The sequence below is a fragment of the Ambystoma mexicanum genome, chromosome 7q, assembly GCF_040938575.1.
Source record: "Ambystoma mexicanum isolate Mex_15411 chromosome 7q, UKY_AmexF1_1, whole genome shotgun sequence".
Lineage (NCBI taxonomy): Eukaryota > Metazoa > Chordata > Amphibia > Caudata > Ambystomatidae > Ambystoma > Ambystoma mexicanum.
Genome location: NC_090941.1, coordinates 760,139,765 through 760,164,654, shown reverse-complemented (window position 1 = coordinate 760,164,654; position 24,890 = coordinate 760,139,765). Strand labels below are relative to the sequence as shown.

The following is a 24,890-nucleotide window of genomic DNA, read 5'->3' as shown; positions in this document are numbered from 1 at the left end:
AGAACAGGTCAAGACGTTCAACCTCTCAGGCATGCAATAATGGATTCTTCATTTGAAACATTGGACAAAGGGAAGCATTGGGGGGAGATGACTATCAGAGCCAGGTCTGACAAACAGTCTATGACTAATCTTTCCTTATGCAAGAAAAGAATCTCCAGACACAGAGTGCCATGTCTGCTATGTAAAACATCCCAGAGGGTAACACGCAGCTAGCCATCCAGTGCATTGGCCCTGGAGAACTGAGGAATGCAGTAGAAACACATATAGAGGGGAAACTTGTTATTTTACCCGACCAAAAGGCAAAGACAGTCTAAATCCGATGCCCCCCTTAAAATCAGCTCAGGAAAATGAAAAGTAAGGAAATGCAGCACAAGGGAAAAGGTATGCTGATGTGTTTAAGCCCTCACCTTTCAAGTTGCAATACACACACATACAAGCTGTACAAGGCCGGAAGCTGCTTTCAAACTAAAACATACTTTTATTTTAATTCAAGCTAATTCTGCAGGTGGCTTTAAAGTGTGCAGGCAAGATGGACGGAATAGGCAGTAAAGTGTTGAGGAAGATAGTGTGTATTGGTTCAGTAAAACACATCTCTCGTGTGCTTCCTGAATTGGGGAGAAGTGGTTCCAGGTGTACAGCAGGTGTGAGTTCCAGAGCTTGACATGACTCGGGTTTCTATGGTAACCACCTTGTTTTATGGCATGGGTAGGAGATGGTTGTCTCCTCGATGATGGTGTCTTGGGTGGAGGGCTATGCAGAGAGCGTTTTGAGTTTAACTAGCATGGTCTAAGTCGAAGGGCTGTGTGGTTGATGCACGCAGATTTGCGAAACATTGACCTCTTAAGTGCCCACACCTTACTGCACTTCTAGGGTGCTGCACAGCGTTTGCGGACAAACCGAACTGTTTTTCCAGGGGGTTCCTTGTATGGATTGGGGAGGGGAGCCTACTGCACACCCAACCTCCAAATTATACAGCTGGCAGTAAAACGAGACCAATTTGTATGGTGTCTTTACATGCACCCAAGAGGTTAAAAACGTGTGGCTCAACAGCTTAAAACATTTAAAATAAGATCTACTTGGGAAACCAGCACAATCAATTATGTTAACAGTGAATTTCTACATTATTCTTTTTTTTTTCTTCTCTTAATAAAATACAATATTCCCAAACCGGAAAACTCCCTGGTACTTCATTTAACTGTGAAGCACATCTTTTTGTAGCTGCATATTTTAAAGCTTTAATTTGGTAATGGAATGAAAGGAAAGGAACCAAATGAGTTCACAACAATTTATCATGTCCTGACAGAGCCATGCTTTATTTTAATTAGTTTAAAATGAAGGGATCTGAATCAATTGAGAGAAATGAAGGTCAGAACATGTGGCATTATGTAGCACTGGTAGCGGGAGAAGCAGCATCATCCGTGTGCACTTAGGCTTGCGTATAACTCAAATAGGAACGCTTCCTCTTTTACTCAAAATAAAGAACTGGAAGGACAAGGAATGTTATGTCTAGTCTCTACCAACGTTAGAAAGCCATGCTCATGCCAAGCTCTTGATAAGTTGCTCTACAAAGCTTTAATCGAAAAGGTGTTATGAAACAAAAGGTTACAAGGAGAGAAAAACAAATATGAGAGGTTTAAAGAGAAACCGTGGTGGAGAAATACAGACATTCACAGATCAAGTGCATATATTCTGCTGCAACAGGGCTTTACCTTTTTTAGCTGCCGTTACATCACCCTCCTCTGGTGGCAGCCCTGTACCACCATCTTTCCAATAAGGGTTCAATTCTTTAGAGAGAATATTCGCCTGAAAGAAACAGGACACCAATTTGTAAAGAACAAACCACAATTCAGACTTTATCTGTGTGTAATCATTGCAGTTTCCAACACATTAAATATGAAAAACGCAGATAATATGGGCATAATTCTGAGAACTGACTAGCCACAAGAACCCTAACTGCCTTAAACCTGATCATACAAATGTGGAAAAGACAGTTGAAAGGAAACATGTTAAAACAAAAGTTTATTGCAGTGGTGGAACAGTGTACCTTACATCACAGTGCAGCTTTTACAATCATACGTCTCCCTGCTGTTTTAGCCCTGAACTGTATGATTTAGCCCATTTAATTCAGGTAAAGGTAAGTAGCAACCAATGGAAAAGAATGAATAGCAGTGTTTCCTCGATTTACGGCTTCCCCCGACTAATGCACACTACATAAAACTACAGGCTGGCCCTCTGTGGACTGATGAATCGAAGAAATTCGTCCCTTCTCCACAAGGGTGAGCCTCTTCTCCATACAAGGCTAAGAAGGTGAGCCCACTCCGCAATACCCTCCCTGGAGGTAGAGGCAAGTGGGACCTCACTGGGAGAGACTCCCTCTTAGGGGACAAGGACACCCGTTCCCGCGAGGAACTCCCTAAATCTGGACTCATTGTAGCTTACATGGGATGCTCAAAAGGACCAGAAGATATCAAATATAACAGACAAAGTAACAATACAGATGCCATTATTTCAGGAAAAACTAGCATATACCTTTAAATAAAAATGACCAATATATTGGGACGAGGATGTTGATTAATGAGTACTCCATGAGAAGTCGACGAGAAGAGCGAGACAAGGACATACGTAGGCTTGGGGAAGGCCGACGCTACATCATACCAGGAGAAGATGGAAACCTGCAAGTTTCAAAATTGCTTGAGAACTCAGTGCGGGATGCCAGCGGTATTGCGAACCGAGAGAAAGCAGCAAGACGGGAGCCTGCGAGAGGGTGGTGGCGAGACCACGAATGAGAAGACGCGATGGATGGTGTATCCACAAAGTATCACAAGGACTACCACAAGGAGCCAGCCAGTAGACGTCTGGTCACCCAGTGAAGTACCAGGGCATTACAAAGAAGCAAGTGAAGGACGGAGAAGGAGATGCCAGTAAAACAAAACCAACAGTGGTCTTTGATCCGAGGAGAAATGCCTGACCGAGAATGCTCCAGAAGACGACCCGCGTTAGGAACAAAGGTAACGGGAAGGACGGGTAGCACAGGAGGCACTGAGTGGATTGTTATACCGCATAAATAACTCGTCTCAGGGAAGAATGCGGAGTTGAAATGGATGAATGTAAATCCTATTGATAATGGAGAACAAAATCTCACCACAGTAAGCATTAAATAGCATGATTTAAAAACAGAACGAAAATAAGAGCATGAATATGTTTTACTCACTAAAAGTCTAGAATTTAATTTAAAAATGAACAAGGTGTGCTGTGACGCAACAAAAATATATGGAGAAAAAAGGCGAAATAAAGGACTAAAAACCCTGCTTGTAACACTGCGAAGTGGAAAAGAAAGACCTGGCTGTCTACCAAGTGCAATATGAGAAGGTATTAGGAGACACTGACAGGGCCAGGGTTCTGCCACGGTCCCAGTCCGTTGCTCCTCCATGTGCCTGCATGCTTGAGAAAGGTAGCACTATCAATCATTCCACGACTGCACAGGACCACTATGGCCAGTTTCTTTCTCTTTGTCCCACAGTACTCCCAGTATCAGCAACCTCAACAATGAAACAGCCAGCGGCCAATCAAGACCACAGAGGAGATACAGAGCAGACAGCGCAGCAGCAAACCAATCTACTATGCCACCCGCATCAACACAACGGCAGCACGAGTCGGGCACAGAGTTCTCCAACTGCATCCACATGCTCAGAGACATTTTACTCACTGGCGAGGGGGCTACACCCCCCTCACCAAGCTGGGAGCATAAACACAGAGGTACTAAAATGTTGTGGTCTACTGTGAAATACAAAATGAAAAACAGTTCAACACTGCACTAAATGCAGATTTCCATATGGTCTCCCTCCACTCGGTCTCTGCCGGAGTTTGTCCCTTCTCTGCAGCTTCACTCCTCTCTCGTGTGCTTCGCTAATATTAGCTGTCTTACCGAGTAAGTTATCCGTTTGTTCATTCCACTTTGTTTTATGGCCTCTTGTTGAGATAGCAGCGACAAGAGGTGCTTCTCTGTAAACTGCCATCTCTGACGGTGAGATTTCTTTGTCTCATTTGGCTAATTAGAGAGTGACTTCATTATCGCTCCTCCTTGCCCGTACTAGGAAGGCTGCAAACTTAGCATGGGATGCTTACTTTATGAACTGATGTCTGCAAACTTATGATGTGTACAGAGCTGGATCTAACTTATGATATATAGTCTGGAGGGTAGGGCGGATGCTGCTCTCATGTATTCTGCCTTTTCGCTCATGAGCTTTTCCGATTGTGTAAAATAAAGGGAGCTGCTGGGTGCAGCAGAGCACTCCTGGAAAAGTGTCACATGTCACATATTCGTGTACTTCTAATCTTTCCACCTAGATGAGCCTTGCCAGGGAAAGATGGAACAGCAGAATTTCTGCCAAACCAAGCCACCACGTGACCCATATCAGCATAATGACAGCGTGAGTCATAGCATAGAGCACTCCAATTTAAGTTCACACGCACAGAGAGAGCGATCTGCACGAGCACAATGCCAGGGTGAATCAGAGTGAAGAAACATTGTACTCACTTCCAAGGGGGCTGTGGAGTAGCCCACTCGCCAATCTGACATCTCGAACCGGCCGAAAAGCCCTCATTTGAACTGAGACATTTAATGCTGTGGGCCGCCACTACTGGAGACGTGCGGACCTGTGTACGAAAAACAACTAGTGGTAATTGCAGAGTATTGCATCTTTTTTTGCGAAGATCGAAAAGCGGTATTGACATGGGCGTGACTAACACTTTCCCAAACGTGATGTGTAGTGTACCCGAAATCCTTCACGTGTTGAGGTCCCACCGGTTGTTTTTGGGGGAGAGAATGCTGAAAGAAGGAGGAATAGAGCCGAGCAACTAGTTCAACAACATGTTCAATTGGATACCGTCCTGTTTCAGTATCCTGATGAAAATTTTTAATTTTTGTTCCAGTCATCGTTTTTATTTTACTATTTTCCTGTGTGCGCCAACTAGGTATCCGATGCTGTGCAATATCTATGCCTAACTCAACAATGATGATGATGGTAAAAATGGGCAGACAACGGTAGCAACAATGATAGATGCACAAATACAAACTGGAGAGCCAAACCCACCAAAATACTGCATGACAGCTGTCTATCGCCAAAATGGGGATAGGGTAGATAATCTATATCACACAACAATTAAAGAACCAATAGAGCTGCAATGGTACAGGGAAGTGTGGGTGGACCTAGATGGAGATGGAGGAATATATATGACATGCACACCTGACGACTATGCAAGAAATGGGCATAGCCTGGGAAGTGCATGTAGGTCTTGGATGCCAATAAAGGGTACACTGGCATGGGATGAAGCGGTAGCAGAAGAACAAGTTACTCTCTTACCTGGTAACGTTCTTTCGATGGGATGGTCCGACGACGTATTCCATATCTATGACAGTAATCACCACAGCTGTGCTGCTTCGGAAAATCTTTGGTGCCTGGATCCATGACGCTGATACGCCGCCCTCAAGGACCTCCTCCGACGGTCAACGTCACTGGATGTTATAAGTAGGACACACAACGCCCGTAGCCTCAGTTGTAGTTTTTTCCCCAGAACGTGTGCCACCAGTCTTCTGCCAGTCTGACACACAAAGCTTGCGGAAACGTAAGCTGCAATCACATAAGAAATTCTGTAGCGGGGAAGGTAGGGAGGGAGCGATATGGAATAAGTCATCGGACCATCCCATCGAAAGAACGTTACCAGGTAAGAGTAACTTTTTCTTCGAGGGGATTGGGTCCTCCGACGTATTCCATATCTATGACAGACTCCCAAAGCAGTACCAATTCAAGGAGGTGGGAAAAGAATTTAGAAAACAGAAATTTAGCATGCCCAATCAAATTCTGGAGTAAAGGACCGCCTTGCCAAAGGCCAGATCCTGCCCCCGGATGGAATCGAAGGAATAGTGACGTACAAAAGTATGTACCGAAGCCCAGGTGGCTGCATCACAGATGTTGCGAATAGGAACACCCCTTTGCAGGGCAGTAGAGGCAGCCATACCCCTGGTAGAATGGGCCCGTAAACCGACCGGTGGGTCCTTACCCGCCAAGCGGTAACACTCAGAGATAGCCAAAATAATCCAGCGAGACAAAGTCTGTTTCATCACAGCCTGTCACAAATGCTTTCCAGCATAACCAATAAAGAGCCGATCGTCTACTCTGACCCGGGACATGCGTGAAATATAAAAGCTTAACGCTCTCCTAGTATCAAGCCTATGGAGTCTCTCCTCTTCCTTACCAGGGTGTGGAGGAGGATAAAATGCCGGAAGAACAACCTTCTGGCCTAAATGAAATTCCGACACCACCTTCGGAAGAAAAGTAGGACGAACTCTAAGGACAACCCTGTCCTTATGAAACACAGTGAAGGGTGGCTTAACTGAAAGTGCCTGTAACTCACTCACTCTGCGAGCGGAAGTGACCGCAACTAAAAATACATTTTTAAGTGTTAGCAGTCTCAAAGGACAAGAATGCAAAGGCCCAAACATAGCACACATCAGAAACTTGAGAACAAGGTTCAAATCCCAACCGGGCACCTGGAAAGGTGACGGAGGAAACACATTAGTGAGCCTTTTCAGAAACTGAGAAATTAAAGGAATTTTAAAATAGGAACACTCTTCAGATGAGCGCTTAAATATGGACAGCGCCGCCAGGTAACCTTTAATGGTACCCACTTGAAGGCCCCTGTGGGCCAAAGAAAGCAAAAAGACAGAACCATGGGAATTTCACATGCAAAAGGATCCACATTCTAAACCCTGCACCAGTCGCAGAACTTTCTCCAACGGCAACGGTATAGGGACTTTGTTGCAGGCCTTCTGGCCGAAAACAACACCTCCATCACGTCTTCACGGAGATCCCAATCTGTTAGGGAGAATTCTCTGTTTAGGCTGAATTTCCTGACCTAGTGAGTCCCCCAGCAGCTTTGCTGGATTTTTGGGGTTTATTTTTTCTCCTGCCAAGAGTGAGAATCTTTTACCCTCACTCTTGGGCATGATTTGAGTGTGTTTCTTTGAATCTAGAGGTGTTTAATGGGCTATGGGGTCTTTTACTCCATAGGGCTTCATGTGTTTTTGTGATGTGTGTTACACAGCACCCTCAGTGCAGTGACACAGGGGTGTCATAGTGACCCCCCAGTATAGACTCCATACCCTGGGACTGACTACTTTCTCCCAGGGCATGTAAAGCCACCATTGACTTTACTAGTCTTAAATTCTGGACAGAACCAGTACAAACCATGATATTGTGGACGTACTGGCTGGGGCAATTCGATTACCCCAGGGTCTGTTAGTCGAGGAGGCACGTCTCCGTCCCCCCTGATCGAGTTTTGGCTGGTGGCAGTGGATACTACTTTTTATATTCAACCGCAAATATTTTCCTATGGGATTTCCCATTGTTTTAGGCTACTATCTTTATTTAATTATTTACGGTAGCCTTGAACATACCGCCGGTTTATTTAATTAATATTAATTCTCCGGTTGGTATTTTTTGCCAAAACTTGATTCTAAAATGGCGTTTGTGTTCTCTTCTGTGACTCCAACCCAAGTCGAGCCCTTTGTTCCACTTTTTGGCAGGCTTCTCCACAGAAGCCCTCCAAAGTGGTGCCACTCTGTCTGGGGTACTTAGGAGGGGTGGAGGGGAATTTAGGCACCCTGGACTGAGTTGCCTAGGCAACTCAAGTCGCACTCCATCCTGAATGGCCCAAGTGGTGAGCCGGCCGGCTCACCACTTAGCATGTTTGAGTGAATGGGGGTTTGCTGCATAAAAGCAGGGCTTTGGGGACTGGCACTTCAGAAGTCGCCACAGGACCTAAGAATCTGACGAGGGAGAAGCTGAGCTGACCTGCCACGACACCACCACCGGTGGAGCCCTGCTGGACCGCCTCACCACTTTTCCCAACGACAGAGGAGATCTCCCGCCGGAGAGTCTTGTTCCTTTGACTGGTGGGGATAACCAGTTTCACCGTCTTTTCGCTTTCCCGACGTACCTCGTGGCCGCCTTGCCCGTGCCAAGCACCCCGGCAACCGGGATACCACGTTTTACCACGACCGCGAAACCAAGGTACCACCTTTAACCGGAAAACTCTGCGGCTGGTTTCTTTCCCGGTAGTGCAACGACCTTCATCTTTCCTCCAAGTCGAGATCTTCTCTTCCCCTGGACGACGACGCAACTTGCACCCACTACCAGGAACAACTGCCACCGCTGGAGGATCCTTCCCACTTAAGGTACCGTGTCCCGCCTGGCTTCCCTTGCTACCGACTGTACGGGGTAGATTTAGCCCCCGGCTTTCGAACCTGGGTTAGCCTGGGACACCTTGGCTAAACTTTTCTAAGCCTCTCTAAACTCTTCTTGAACCCTCTGCAAGACTTTCTAAGCCTAGTGTAACTGTGTTATCTTGGGCACATTTGTGCTCTGCTCCCTCTAAGAGTCGGACCAGCCTTTGGACTTTGGCTCACTAGTGACTTTTTGCTCTCTGCCTTGCTAACAGTGTTCCTGAATCATAGAGTGGTGTACCTCTTCATATTCTGTCTTTCTCCCCCCCTTTCTCACAAAGTGCAATCTAGTTAAGCGCTCACCTCTGTATGAAAATAAGTGGTGTTTTACTGTGATTTATCTAATAGGGAAAAAGGGGTGTATATATCATAATAGTAACTGTGTTTAGAATATTTTTCAATAAGAGTGCTGGAGTGTTTCAACTGTGTGTTTTTAATAAATAGTTATATACTTTGATACCAAAGCTCTGGTCAGTGTTTGCTTGTATTATTGTATCTGAGTGCCTATTGAGTATACTTTGCATACTGCCTAACTCTTCTTGAGGGAAGCCTGACTGCTCAGCCACAGCGACCAGGTAAATCTGGGTGGTGCAGACTGCTACTAAGTGGGTTTACTGCCAACACCTGTAGTCTTAAATCTTTTGCAGTGTTCCCTAAGGGAACTGCACAGGTTTCTGCCTAACACAATCCTTATACCTCAACCTTTCAGAAACCAAGCGTGAAGGTTGTGGGACCTGACCTCTGGATGGAGAACCTGACCCTCCTCCCGTGAGAGCAGATCGTCTCGGTAGGGAAGATGACGTGGAGGGCAGATGGACAAGTCGAGAAGGTCCGGGTACCACGTCCTCCGGGCCCACGCTGGAGCAATGAGGATCATCCGCGAACCGAACCTCCAAAACCTCTGCAGTACTTGCGGGATGACGGGGACTGGAGGAAACACGTACATCAGTGGGAATGACCACTCCACCACAAACGCGTCTCCTAAGGCTCCGTTTGGAGGAAATTCCTGCGAGCAGAACCTCTTGCACTACCGGTTCACACTGGAGGCGAAGAGATCCACTTGAGGGGTCCCCCAAAGGGTCGAAGATCTCTAGGAGAATCTCCTGAGCCAACTCCCACTCGTGAGAGATCACGCTCTGCCTGCTCAGAGCGTCCGCCGTCTCGTTTTCGTCTCCTGCCAGATGAACTGCCGAGACCGAAACTTCCTGCTGGATTGCCCAGAACCAGAGCTGCATCACCTCCCTGCACAGAGGAAGTGACCCTGCCCCCCCTTTTTGTTGAGGTAGTGCATGGCCACCGTGTTGTCCGTCAGGATCAGGACATTTTTTCCTCGCACAGTCGGCAGAAAAGCCTTCAAGGCTAGCCTAACGGCCCTCAGCTCGAACAGATTGATATGGAGTCTGGGCTCCGACGGAGACCAGCGACTGCTGACTGTCAACTCGTTGGCATGAGCTCCCCATCCCGTGAGGGATGCGTCCGTCACCACCGGCCAAGGCAGCCAAAATGGAGCCCCACTCATCAGATTGCCTTCGTCGGCCCACCACAGAAGGTCCTGGGTGACCGAAGATGGCACCTGAACAGGGTCCGACAACCTGCCGGAGGACTGAGACCACTGGAGCTCGAGTGCCCATTGCAAAGATCTCATCCGCAACCTGGCCTCTGGCACCAGAAGAATGAAGGGTGCCATGAGGCCAAGCAGCCTCAATAACTCGAATGCTGGGAGTCTGGGCAAGTTGAAACTTGTGCACCATCTGCTGAATGTGATGAGCCCTCACCTGGGGAGGAACACACTGCCCCAGGGACGTGTCGAGCACTGCTCCGATGTACTGGAGCCTCTGAGTTGGTGTCAAATGGGACTTCTTTAAGTTGAGGGAGAAGCCCAGCTTGTGGAGGGAGTGGCAGGTGACTGACAGATGATCCAGGACTTGCTCGGAAGAGCGCGCCCTGACCAGCCAATCGTCCAGGTAGGGCGAGACGTGAATACCCCCTTTGCTAAGGTTCGCTGCCACCACTACCATGAGCTTGGTGAAGACCCTCGGGGCGGAGGTCAATCCGAATGGCAGGACCCGAAACTGAAAGTGCAAGTCGCCAACCGCGAACCTCAGGTACTTCTTGTGCTTTGGATGGATCGGCACATGAAAATAAGCGTCCTTGAGGTCGAGAGACACCAACCAGTCCTGAAGTTGAAGGGCCTGGAGGACTTGAGAGAGAGTAACCATCTTGAACTTGTCCTTCCTGAGGAGTTTTTTTCAAACCGCGCAAGTCCATGATGGGTCTCAATCCCCCGTTTTTCTTGGAAATCAAAAAATAAGGGGAATACCATCCCTTGTTCCTCTCCGCTACAGGCACCAGTTCTATGGCGCCTTTCTCCAGCAGGGATTGAATTTCCTGCGCAAGGAGCGGATCCGGACTCTTCAAAGAGAGATTCCCCGGTGGATTGTCTTGAGGCCTCTGCCGGAAAGGAAGATGGTAGCCGTGGGTTATGATCTCCAGAACCCACATATCTGAAGTAATGGCGCCCAACTCTGCAAGATGCTGCACCAGCCTTCCCCCAACCGGCGAACCATGGGACATGGCCTCATGACTGAGCTGAAGCGGCTGCGGCATTGCCTGAGGGCAAAGAGGCAAAAGCCCGAGCGGCCTTGCCACCTCGAGTACCATGTTTTCCTCATCTGGCACTCCTACGGTGGCCCCTTTGACTGGCAGCTCCTCTCGCTTTACCAAAGGATGAGTAATAACGAAAGGAACCTCCCCTCCATTGCTGTCCCCTAGGACGAAAAGGCAGAGGTTGTCGAACTGCAACGCCCAACGACTTTGCTGCAGCTTTTGAGGTCTGCAACCTCTCAAGGTTCTCGTCAGCCTTGCTGCCAAAAAGATGTTCCCCGTCAAAGGGCATGTTGAGGAGCCGGGCCTGCACATCAGAAGCAAACCCCGACTTCCGCAACCACGCAAACCTGCGTATCACGGTGCTCGCCGCCATGGACCGGCTGACACAATCTGCCATGTCCAAACACGACTGAACGGCCTCACACATGGCATCCTTGCCATCCTGAACCATGGCAAGGAAACCACCCCGTTCATCCCCTTCGGGAATATATTCAGCCGCCAAGGAAACAGTTCCTCAGAGTGTGCGTGAAACGAGACAAGGCACAAATGGAGTTGGCCGCCTGAAGCGCCATACGCCCTGCAGAAAACACTCTTCACCCTGCTGTCAAAACGCTTGTCGTCCCTATCAGGAGGGATGGTAGGGTACGACGCCTGCTTTGCCGGGGCCGTAGCCGTCTGCACCACCAAACTCTCCGGAGTAGGGTGCTTGGACAAGTAGCAGGGGTCACTACTGGCTGGGTGGTATTTTCGCGGCAAAGACTTGCTCACTGCCGGGAGACTCTCTGGAGCAGTCCAAGCCGCCGCCACCCTCCTCTGCAGAGCCATATGAAACGGCAGTACCGGGTCAGTTGGTGGACCAAAGTCGAGGATATCCGTAAGGTCATCCTGAACAAACTCCCCTGGGGGAGCAGACCACCCCAAGTACTCGGTGACCCATGACATAAGGCACCGGTACGAAGAATCGGCATGAGAGCCAGGCTCAGGCCTGCAAAACTCCACCTCCGGAGAGGTGTCCAGCCCACTAGCATCATGCAGGGACTGCCTCAGGTCTTCAAACTGGCTATGGCCCGAGAGAATCTTGTCAGGCACCGTGTCAGGCACCATGCCATCATCAGAGCCCTCATCCACCTCTGAAATTAACTCCAGATGGCGGTAAGAAAGCACAGAAATGGAACCAAAGCCATGCTTGACCTTGGCCAGAGCCTTTCTAGGTCGTTCCCCCAAGCCACCGGGTACCCCCGTCGACGCAGCCCCGAAAGGCGTCGAGTGAATCGGCGCTGGCAGAATCGGCGTCGACGACAGATGCGGCGCCGACAGCATCGACGGAGTCGACACAGGCCTCGAAGGCAGAGCCCCGAGCGTGTCCCTCGACATCCTGGGCGCCGACGGCATTGACGACTGCCTCGGAGGCGGAGCCTCGAGAGAGTCCATCGACGACCTCGGCGCCACAGGCGTCGATGTCTTCCTCGAAGACTTCACAGGTCCACGCGGTCTCGAGCGAGTCGAGGACCAGGACCTGGACCTGGACCTGGACCGGGCATGCCGAGAACGTTTTAACTTGTCCGAGCAGGACCTTTCGCGCGAATCGTGACGACCACCCGAGCCCAAAGGCGTGCGAGCGGCGTCTCTCGGCTGACAACGGCCGACCCCACTCGGAGGCGCGGACGGACCAGTGCCCTGCGATTCGAGAATCGCCAACATTTTCTTCCCGAAGGAAGCCCATTCCTCCGGTATCGCATGCTCGGTGGGGTAAGCGACACGCCGACGGGCGGAGTCCTCGGATGAGGACGGGGAAGGCGACCGAGGACAGCGCTTCTGGGAGTGCCTCAAAGAGGCAGAGGAGTGGCGAGACGGAATCCGGGAACAAGACCCACTGGACTTCCAACAGCGATGCGGAGAGTCGCCCCTCGAGTCGTTCGTCGAAAGCCCTGCAGACCTCGACTTCCGGGGCTTGCACACCTTACCTACCGATAACTTCTTGCGCTCCCGCAAGGCTTTCGACGTGAGCGACTGGCAGTCGACAGTCATCCGTGTCATGGGCCTCCCCGAGGCACCAGAGGTAGGCGTCGTGCAAGTCCGTGACCGACATCTTGGACCCACAGTCCCCGCACTTCTTAAAGCCCAGACGCGGTGTGGAAGAAGAGGTAGACATCTTCACGAAGAAATAATTCACAAACAGGTTCGAAGAACCGAGAATAGCAACAGAAACTCCAGAGTCGAGGCGTGCCGAGATTCTCGAAGCGAACACGTTCGCAGAAAAAACGGAACTGAGGCTACGGGCGTCGTGCGTCCTACTTATAACCTCCAGTGACGTCGACCATCGGAGGAGGTCCTCGAAGGCGGCGCAATGACGTCATCGACGCAGGACGCAGACGCCAAAGATTTTCCAAAGCAGCAGAGCTGTGGTGATTACTGTCATAGATATGTAATACGTCAGAGGAAACAATCCCCTCGAAGCAGAGTATTATCGGAGGGAGAAGAATAATAAAAAGTAGTTTGTTACTTTAGATGTAACGAAAGGGGGGAAACATTCAGCACGATGTGGATCACTTGCTCGACCAATGGTGGGGGACACCTCCATTGCCCCTATGCTAATGTCAGCCCTTATGCTGGCATTGGCATGGGTGGGGCTGTTGCAAGAGACACTTGGCATCCATTTTGTGCACCCCCGACTCTATCTTTGGACTAGGCCTCACTGCGATAATACGAAAAGGCTTCTCTCCCCTCTGCAGCGCCGCGCACACCGCGCTAATGGCCCCCACATTTTCTGACTGTGTCTGAAAGCTTCGCAGTTCTATTCTCACAGATTAGCCGGAGATAATTGAAACAAATAAACCACTGTAACATTTCACCCTTCCTCTGAGATCACTGTCCTGCGTGTGAACTGGCCTGAAACATGGCTTGTAGCTCATCCATCTCCACAAAACTGCCCATTCCCTCTTACCCCTGTTTTTGGAAAATTACTGCCACTTCAACCCTGTGTCTCGCAAGGTATTCTCTTGATGTACCAGACGTGTGACCCTGCTGTGAGGCCCAACCCAGCGTGCCCCCAACTAACACCAAACCTCTGTCACAGTATATTGCACCCCAGAACTAACAAATGTCAGAATTTCTTATAGCCTCTTTTGATGCACCTGGACCCACCCCACAGCCAATGTTATCTTACTGACCACGACCCTAAGCCTGGTGCTCCATATAAGTCACAATTAATAATACTATAATTATATGTGTTCGATTTATAGATGCATGATGATATACTCAAAGGAACTGTAGTGACCATTATTTAGTGCATGTCTGGTGGTAGTATCTCATATTAGCTTAGTTAGGGCCCGACCTACCTCACCGCGACCTGACCCTCAAACCGCCTGGATATGGACAGATGGACCTTGTGACGTTCACCCTCCCGCCAACTCAGCAGCCAACCACGTAGGAGCAGCGCCTATATGCACCTATACAACGCAAGCTTGTGTCCAATCAAAACGACGAACTTTGTAACATTCATGTCCGACATAATTAATGACAATTTCTGTCCTTATAATCAATTGTAGGTGTATTGTTTGCCAGAGTGCTCTCGGGCAGCAGAGTTCTCTGGATGCCAATCTTACATAAACAAAACTTAACTCATGTTTAGAATGCCTAGTGTCTTTAGATGCATTTTATATAAAGATTGGTATGATTGAAAGTGAATGCCTGTTCTCTTAGTCTCATTCCCCTTTGGGGTGTATCTCATTTATTGGTATTGCACGTGTCAGACAGGGAGTGGGCCTTTACACACTTAACACAGTTAAAGTCTGCCTCAGTTCAGCACAGGCTCCCTCCGCCGGGCTCGAGCCTGTCTTTATATTCATTTACTGTCGAAGACTTTTGAAACTGCAAGGATTTTACATAGACCTCTGCATGACCACTTCGACCCCTCTCTTTGAACAATTCAGCAATCAATCTTCCTCATCTCGCAATGCGTCTTGGTACTTGTAGTTTCTTTTTTTTTTGTAGTCAAAATCGAAATTTATTTTAACAAAATTGAAGCAACTTAAACCAAGTCAGTCTCCAGCTTTACCCTGGAGATTAATGCAATCTACATATATCCAAAACAATGATCAATACAACAAAATTGTACCAGACTATATGGATCTGACTATTCTAAGTCCTCACAGGCATTCACTTTCAATCATACCAATCTTTATATAAAATGCATCTAAAGACACTAGGCATTCTAAACATGTGTACACTGCATCAGCTTCTCTTGCCTACACAGTTTAGCTTCAGAAATGTCAACATGAGGCAAATATGTGCATTAACTTATTTTAATTATTTCAAACCTCTTCCTCGTTTTTCCCCGGTAACAAAACAAGAATGATACAATAGAAAAAATATATCAATTAACATTCAAAATGTATACAAGTACCAACTCTCTTGTGCAGGTGTAAGGTAGTGAATTACACTTGACAAATAGACAATGACTGGATAGAAGTGGACTACATGTTAAGCTGTGCTCATGCAGAAGTCGACTTCCTTGCATGGGCGATAACAAGTTTGAATTCCCACATGTATCCTACTTTTTATGGCTGTGTGGGTGCAACTACTACAGACACGTGCATGTGACTCCTCATATCTAGATGTGTTCTTTCATCTATAGGTGTGTGTGTGAATGGCTTTCCTTGCACATGAGGTATTCCTTTCTTACAGATGCATGCACAGTTTTAAAAGGGCCTGCTTGTAATGCTTTCACTCTCTTTATACTTCTGAGCTGGAGATGTATTCTCCAGTAAGAGATATTTATTTGAACCCCCCTTTTCCCTCCCACATTACCCCCAAATCTGCCTAAGCCTTAAAAGCAAGGGAATGCCGAGGATTTGCACTTCGCACAGTTTCAATGAACAGAGTTCTTTCATCATGCATTTTGGCCGCAAACATCCAATATATACTAGGTCTGCATTAAATGCATGACAACATCCCAGACGATAGTTCTTCGCATGGCATTGTGACCTACTGTAATTCTGCACCAGTTTAAACTACCAACTATATTCGCAAATAATATATAGTTTTACAAAGGCAATCCCACTTTCAACTGGATGCCAAAATGCTTTGAGATTTGGGTCTTACAGAAACCACATCACACTTAATGGATATATATGTTTTTATACGTGAACATTTTAAGATGTTTAATGATTGAATTCTGATAATTCCTGCTCATTGTACACTTTTAACCATTTTCCAGCAATTTAAAAAAATGAAAATGCCCAATTTATTTTACATAATCTGATAGACATTGCTTCTATCTACAACATAGCCAAAGTTCAGATCAATTGGATGCTGCATGGCAATGCACCAGGTCATTTAGTTTTTGCACATTTAAGGTGAGATTTTGTTCATGTAAATGCATTGATTTCTTCTATTGTGCAATTGAAGCAGTTCTCCAGAAGAGGGCTAAGACGACATCACCTAAATATTCCCTTTCCAAGTGGCCACTATTCAAAGTAAAATTTCTTGGAGTTCATATTCTAAATGACGTTTCACTTTGACTAATCCAAGGCAGCTATCTGCTCGTAGTGAAACAATGTCATTCACTCCTCCTATTGACTTCTCATTGCTAATACATTTTGCATGCTTATGGGAACTAATTTATGTGAAATGTCTTCTGTGGAGTGAATTATTTTTTCCATTAGTGAATGACTAGTAGATTTATGGAGATTTATGGAGCTTATCTTATCAAAGGGTGTTGGTAGAGAACAAATGGTAATTAGGATACCGGTCTCCTTCATCCTGTGGTGTGTTGAGATGACACTCGCTGAAAGCTATGTCAACTTTTTTTTTAAAAAAAACTTTATTTTTAACTTTTATGTCAACATGGTACAACTATACACCCACATTAGGGTGAACTTAACTTGCGCCAAATCCCACTCGTCCCGCCCCCCCAACCACCCCCCCCCCCCCCGACGTCCCACTCCGAAGTTCAGTGCACATTGTGCTGCGTATTGCATTGCCCCAGTTCAATGTGAGGTGGATGTACTAGGCCAGATGAACTGCCGAACATGGCCTTCTCTTCTAACTGTCGAATTCTGGGGAGGACGGGGCATCCTCTGCTTCGTTCATCAGAAAGGTTACCAGGGGTCCCCAGATGTCCGGCGTACGGGCATGAAGGGGCAACAGTTTAATGAAGTCTGTTTCAACATCTTGGCAATACAGAATGTCCCTGCGCCAAGCAGCAACTGTGGGGGGGGCAGGGACCTCGACTCCAGGACATGGCAATCCGCCTCCGAGCAAGAGTCAACAGTAGGCCAGCCAATTTTTTTATTGGTGCTGACAGGAGCCTCGTCATACCGAGCAGGGCTGCTGGCTGGGCGGGCTGCACAGTTTCTCCCACGATCGTGGCTCTTGTCTCTATAAGTTGGCTCCAGAATAGGGACAGTTTGGGGCAGTCCCATGCAAGGTGCGCAAAGTCCGCCGAGGGAGAACCACATCTTTCACATTTTGCAGATGCCTCAGGGTGATGTTTGTTTGCTTTCGCTGGCGTGTAGTAGGAGATTATAATGGATTAGCTTAAAGCGAGAGTTGTGAGCTATCTTCTGCGTTTGTCTCAGAATGAAGGTCCAGTCTTCCTCAGGGATGAATGTACATAGGGACTTTTCCCATCTGGTTTTTGCACGGGAGTTGCTGGTGGTCGTGTCGGTGATAATATATTTGTAGATCTGTGATACCAGTCTGCCTTCTCCCTGTGCTTGTATTGTGTTATGGAGTAACTGCCAGGTTTGTGGTTGCTTTGGAAAGTCAGGTAGGATTGCTTGCAGAGTGTATCGAGTTCTAAAGTAGATGAAAATGTCAAGTGCGGTATTGCCGCCCCTCTGTCTGGCTTGTTGTGGGGTTATGAAACTGTCCTCAATGAGGAAATCTCCCAGGGAGTTTATGTGGAGCTTTTCAACCCATTGGTGGTAAACTTTCTCTGATGTCAGCGGCACCCCTGGTATGAATTTCGCAGGAAGAAGGGGAGAGTACCGTGTTTGCACTCCATATTTGTGGGCGAGTGTTTTCCAAATCTTGTACGTCGAGAGCATCGCATTCATGGTGTTATTGGGGACCGGGGTCTGGCCGAGTATAACAGCACTGAACAGGTTGGGTGTCGCCAGGGCCCGTTCCACTTGCACGTGGGGTCTGACTAGTTGTGTGGCGTACCAATGACTGAGGAACTGTGCTTGTGCCGCCCAGAAGTATTTCTCCAGATCTGGAAGGGCTAGTCCCCCGCTCGTCTCAGGAAGACATAGCGTTGAGTGCGCCACTCTGGCCGTTTTGCCCGCCCATATTAATTCAAGAACCAAGCTTTTCAATCTTTTCAGGTAAGATTGTGGCAGTAGTATGGGAATGTTAGTGAATAAGTACAGTAGTTTCGGTAGTATCACCATCTTGACTAGGGAGGCTCTTCCCCAGAGAGTCAATGGCAGGGACTTCCATCATACCACTTTTTCTTGCAAGGATTTGGTGACTTCTTCGTAATTGTCTCGGAACACCTCTTGATGAGTCAGTGCCAACTGAATCCCTAGGTACCGGACCTTGGATCTTTTCCATGTGAACTGAAAGTCGTCTGCAAACGCCCTGGTCGATGGGGTCAATGGGAATATGATGGATTTTGACTGATTGATTTTTAAACCTGAGGCTGCTCCGAATTTAATGACTTCTCTCATTACTGGATTCAGATTTTCTTCGGGGTCGCGCACAAACAGCGCTACGTCATCTGCGTATAGGGGTGTGATGAGCTTGTGTGGTCCTATGTTAAGTGCTCTTTGTTGCCTCAATTCCCTAAGGTTGGACGCCAAGGGCTCCATTATTAGGGCAAAAATCAGCGCCGAAAGTGGGCAACCCTGTCTAGTTCCGCGTTGTAATTCCACGGGGGCCAAATTCGCTGTTCCCACAATGATGTTAGCCTGTGGATTGGTGTAGAGCAGGGACACTAGTTTGATGAATCGGGCACCTAGTCCCATCCTGGTGAGCACTGCGAACAGGAAGGGCCACTCCACCAAATCAAATGCTTTCTCGGCATCGAAAAGAACCGCGACTGCCTGCTGAGCGGGATCCAGTGCTGCGATAACGCTAACATTCTTCTGATTCCAAAGGACGTGTTGCGGCCCGGAATGAACCCTGCCTGATCTGCCAGGACCAAGGCGGGCATTAGTGGCATCAACCTGTTTGCAAGTATCTTTGCTAGAATTTTATTGTCAAGGTTAAGCAAGGAGATGGGACGGTAGGATGCGCAGTCCTCTGGAGGCTTGCCGGGTTTGTGTAAAAGGATGATGTTAGCGACACAGAGGGATTGGGGAAGTGTCTTCTTTTCAAGTGTCTCCTCGTATACTGCCGCTAGGAGGGGGGCAAGGGTATTATCGAGTGCTTTGTAAAATTCCCCCGTTAGGCCTTCCGGTCCAGGTGCTTTGGAGTTCAGAAGGGTCTTGATGGCTTCTATGATCTCCTCTGGCGTGATCATTTCATTGAGTGGTTCCTGCAGATGACTCTCGACCCAGTACAGCTCTGTGTCTTCGAGATACTCCAGTAGAGAATTTGAGTCACTGTTATGCTTTGTGCTGTAAAGGTATTGGTAGAAAAGCCTGAATTCCTCTGCCATTCCTTCATCTGTGTGGATCATCTTACCTTGTTTGGAGCGTATGCCTTCTATAGGGGGTAACTTGTTATATGCCCTTATCAGGTTTGCCAGAAGGGCACCAGGTTTTTGGCCTTCACCATACTGTCTGATTTGGTTGTTACGGGCTAGAAATTTTAATTCTCGTTCCGCTTTGGTATTAAAGATCAGAAGTTCCTCTTTCAGGGCCGCTTTTATTTTGGGGTCGCCTGTGCTTATGATTTGTCGTTCCAGGTCCTTAAGGCGCCTTTCGCTGGTTGCCAGCTCACGCCTGATGAGCTTAAGAATACCATTCTCCTTAGCGAGACAAATTCCCCTAGTGAAACATTTCAGCGTTTCCCAGACTGTGCCGGGGAAGGAGACCGACCCTGTGTTAACTTCCAGGAACATGGCGATTTCTTCTCTCAGCTCGGCTGCAAATACCTCATCTCGCATGGATCCGTTTTTGAAACGCCAGCGCTGTAATGGGGATTTAGAGTTGGCTGGATTGAGATTGAGGCTTATCGGGGAGTGATCGGATAGCGTTCTTGGGAGGATACAGCAAGAATCGCTCACCAGCGGACCCCGTGCAGAGATGAAAAAATAGTCGATACCGGAGCTTGTGTTATGTACTGCCGAATGAAAGGTGTATTCTTGCTGCTCCCCATTAGCTGCTCTCCATGCGTCCTTCAGATCAAATGCCCTGCAAATTTATTTTATTTGAAAACAGGCTTTGGACATGGGCTGTGGCATAGTTCTTGATCTGTCTTTCCCCGGGTCGAGCACTATATTCATATCGCCCCCCCAAATTATGGTTGACTAAGCCTGGGTGGAGAGCTGTGTTAGTACCCAACCAAAATTGTCAGGGCCGTCTGTGTTCGGAGCATAGGAGTTGACAAGGGTTATACTTTGGCCAGCTACTGTGCCACTCACTAGAATGGCTCTGCCTTCGTTGTCCTTTAGTGGATTACCCGGAAGTTTGTTCTCCTATGGATAAGGATAGCGACTCCTCTTGAGTACGACGAATATGAGGAGCAGTACCTGTGGCAACCCCAGCTTCTGGCCCCAAAGGTGTTCTTTCCCAGGGGGTAGATGTGTTTCTTGAAGCATGGCTACGTCGATCTCGTGCCTTCTCAAGTATTGCAGGATTTTTCTGGTTTTGATCGGGATGTTACCCTCTCTTATGTTCCATGTTAAAACCTTGAATGACGCGGGTCAAAAAGTTGATTATGTCTAGTTATATTCGTGTTAGCCGGCAGCGATGAGGCTAGCCCAGGTCTCGTGCTTTTACTTGTTGCGCACTGGGTCTCTTGCCGAATGATGCTGCGGCTTCGCTGGGGAAGGCTCTGTAGAGGTAGTGGGCTTGTCATGGCGGAGGGGCATGGGTCGGGATCGGGCGTGAACAAATGGCACGTGTCCAAACTAATAACTTTAAAACTTTTCCCATAGCGCGGACAACCCCCAACTTGTCCGTCGGGATCCCCCCCAACTTGAACGTGGGAACAAATGCTGTGCTAGGGGCGCTTGGGGCCCTGCCGTGTTTACTATATTGCGCTTGTTCCGGTTGGCTCCTTGTGATTAAATGGGGTGATTGTTGGGTGCAGTTTCCTTAAGGAGGATTCCTGGGGTTTCTTTCTCTGTGGGGACGGAGCTGACGAGGATGGTGATCCAGGCAACCGTTCTGGTCTAGGAACGTGTGGGCTTCTTCCGGGGACTGGAAGAAGTGGACTCTTCCGTTGTGTTGTACTCTGAGCCGTGCTGGGAACAGCATTGAGTAGGCCAGCTGGTTGTCTCGAAGTCTTTGCCAGACATTGGTGAAAGCTCTTCTCTGTGCTTGGACAGCGGCTGAGAAGTCGGGTAGAGGTGGATTTTGTCCCCGTCGTGGAGTAGTTCTCCCTTCTCTCTGGCCAGGCGGAGAATGGCATCCCGGTCTCTGTAATTTAGTAATCTCGCAATGATGGGTCTGGGCGGGGCACCAGGGGCTGGTCTGGCGGACGGAGTCCTGTGCGCTCTCTCTATCATAAACAGTTGTGAGAACGCTTCTCGGCCAAAGAGAGAGATGCAAAGTGATTCAACATCATCTTCCATCTTCGTCTGGGGTTCATGTTCTCTTACTCCAATGATTCAGATATTGTTCCGTCTGGAGCGGCCTTCTAAATCCTCGCACTTGGCCATGGTTGTGGTCATTTGGCTTTCAAGTCTGGCTACCTTGCTCGATAAGGCAGTCGCGCCGTCGTCCAGGTCGGAGACCCGCTGTTCAACTTCAGTTAGTCGCTCCATGTGGGTATCGATGCAGTGTTGCATTAGGTCTACTTTAGAGGACAGGCCGTCCATTTTACTCTTTAGACTGCCGATGCCCACTTTTAGCTCTAAGAGGAGTTCTTTTATTTCAGACGGATTGGTCCCTGATGCTGCCTGAAGTGAGCCGCCAGGTGTGGGTTCACTCTCGTCTTGTAGGTGGGGGGCTTTCGGAGTCGTACCATATTCAAAAGTCCGCTTTCTCTGCAGTTTATCTGTTTTCCCCATCTTGCTTTGCTGAGTATGTGAGGTTTCTAGGTAGTGTAGGTTTACCACCGAACGGGGGCCTCGCAGTGTCCTTTGGAGGGGCTGGGGTTGGCAAATGCTGGCGAAGGGAGAGAGGGTTTGGATTGTTGTGACTGCTTTCTGGTGGAGTGCTTCACGTACGTAGGCAGGACCCAGCCGCGGCCCTGGGGAATTCGAGAACTTGCACTGCGGCCGTTCCGGAGACCTAGGAGTGATGATTGTTCGATTCTCACGTGGAGTAGGTCGACGAAGGCCCTTCACCGTAAAGGGTTACGTGCGGTGGATGATGCTTTATGTAGCAGGTTTCAATTGTAGTCTAAGCGCCTCGCTGGAGCAGAGGCCCTGGGGGTTTTATTAGTTGCAGCTGTGGATTGCGATGCACCGCTCACTCGGGGGTGTGGAGTCCTGTTGCCGCGGGCCCCAGAAAGCAGCGCGGTTTGTGGCTGGGGGTAGCAGGGGCACGTCCCAGGGAAGGGGAGAGCTTGGTGTGGGCGCTTATGCTTGCAATCTCTCCCCCTTCCAAACCCCCGTGCCCTCCCGCCTGTATCTCAGTCTGCGGTCCCGACGTGGGTCTGTCTCAGCTTCCACCGTCAAATCACATCCGCCCAGGCCGCACCCGTTCCGGCTGTGTCGGAACTTCGATGTTGTTGGCTCCCTCAGAGCTTGTTCCATGCTCAGCTTACGCCACCCGGCACGGGGGGCAGGTTGGCGCACCGAGGGACTCCGGGGCTGTCTCCGGGTCCAAAGTAGCGGACTTGCCGGTGCGGCGCCGATGGCCAGCGCCCCCCACGGCGACAATTCGCCGGCCGGTTTCTGACGTGGTGGGTGCCCGGGAGGGGGGACTTTCTGGTTTCCTCTGCACTTTGAGCCGCAAACGTCTCTGCTTGAGCTGCGGATGTTAGAACAGCCTCTGCGTCGGGGGGTGCCCGGAACGAATGTTCTCCTGGGGCTGCTCGCGCACCAAGATGGCCGGCGCGTGTGAAATGGCGGGCCTCAGCACCGGGTGGGTCGTTCTGGGGTGTAGAAAGGCCGATTTTCCTCCAGATTCGAGGGGAGGGGAGTCGTGAGGCTTAGGAACCGGGAACCACACTTGGTTATGTAGAGCCAAGCCGGGAACAGCAGGATTCGTACGGATTAATCCTGGGCACAGCAGGAGCTCAAGCCATGGCGGCCATCTTGGATGGCCCTCTAGCGCCCGGTACTTGTAGTTTCTAATTCTTTTTACTTTGCGCGCTTTCAAAGTTCATATACGTTTCCCTCTCGGCATATTCAAAGTTCACATACTTTGCTTTTCACTTATTCAACTTTTGCTCGGGATCGCGGTTACTTTCTTGCCTCCAGTTCCCGTTTCATACACTTCAACTCAGAACATTTCACAGAGACTATCGAATGTGCGACTCCACCTCGCAGGACCACACTGTTACTTTGTATACTTTTTTCAATCATTCAGCAACTGTCCTTCATTACGTGTTTTATCAGCACACGCGCAACCTTCAACTCTTGGTTACAGTTACTTTTGCTTTTAACACAAACAGGGCTTTTGTTGCCTTCGATAACCCACGGGTCATGTTAATTAAGCTTCACTCATCAACGTGGTTCATGTAGCAGTCAAGGCCATTACCAACACCTCCTCTGCTCCTAACCAACTCCATTGTTCATCCGGGAGGGTAGCAGCACGCTTTGCAGCATTTTGAAGGTTTCTCCTTCCCCGTCACTCGGCTTCAGTCTTGGAACGCTTACGGCTTTCCGAAAGTGTCGAGGCCTCGCCAGGCTCTCTCTCGTTCTTCGCAGTTGCCGATCAGCCCCTTGGCCTTCCAACTTCCATAGCCTAGTTCGCATCACCCCCTAAAGAGCTGCTCCTTCTCGTAACCAACCTCGCTCACAGTGTGCCTGTGCACGCCCCCTTTTATCCTGACAGGGAGTGTTAAGTGGCAGGTGTGAAGTTAGGATTACGTGCCTGACTCTGCGTGGACTCATTAAAGGGACAGAGCCATTGCAAGTCAGTAGAGGTAATCTTCCTAGCCTCATTCCTCATCTTCCTCGGCTCAGTAATGTTTTCAATGTAAAGTTGGGAGGAATTATGGGAGCTGTAGTTTCCCATAAAATAAGCAGGGATAGGAGTTAGATGGATTGTGGAAAAAGGGTGAGAATGTGTCTCACCATCAGGCGCTTCTCCCCCACTCTCGGAGGACCCCCTACCCAGGTAATCCTGCCTCGCTTGTCTATCCCCAGGGTCGGGATCCCAAAAGCAATGGCCTTTCCCTAGTCACTTGAGTATGGGATCCCCAGAGACTAGGTTGTGAAACACCCTCTGGTTTTTCACAGTATGTCCATGCATCTCTGATGTAGTTGGAGATGACAAAACTCTGACTTTAGGAGCCAAACTGCTAAGTTCAGTGCTTGGGGGCGCGGATGTAGACCTATGTTCCCTAGGTCTTGTGACAGCATGTTTTACGGGCACGGCTGTTTCCTGGGAAGGGAGACTGACATTCTAATTAGATGGGGTGAGCCATAGCTGTCAAGCCCACATTGGTGCCACCAGGATCATTGTGACGTGTTCCTGGTGCATCTTGTTCACGCACTATCCTGTTGAGATGGGGAATCTGGGGAAAAGCATAGGCAAATCTCCCGGACCATGTTATCCAGAGACTGTTCCCTTTGGACCGCTTCTGAGGGCACCTGGAGGTGTAGTATGGGCATTGGGCATTCTCCAGAGTTGTGAACAAGTTGATGTCTGGAAAACCCAATTCTGTAAAAACTTTGGGTAGAATGTTTTCTTGCAAGCACCGCTCGGGTTCTATGGTTAGGTGCAAGTCTCTGCTGAGCATGTCTGCCAGAAGATTGTGTTCCCCT

General features: G+C 48.8%; 1 protein-coding gene across 1 annotated transcript in view; it reads right to left on the bottom strand.

Moving 5' to 3' along the window:
• Nucleotides 1-24,890, bottom strand: part of CWF19L2 (CWF19 like cell cycle control factor 2) — a 2,067,169-nt gene that overhangs the window by 1,529,586 nt on the left and 512,693 nt on the right. Inside the window, exon 6 of the mRNA XM_069640682.1 lies at nucleotides 1,710-1,803. Coding sequence (XP_069496783.1) covers nucleotides 1,710-1,803 — 94 coding nt within the window. The remainder of the gene's footprint in view (nucleotides 1-1,709; nucleotides 1,804-24,890) is intronic.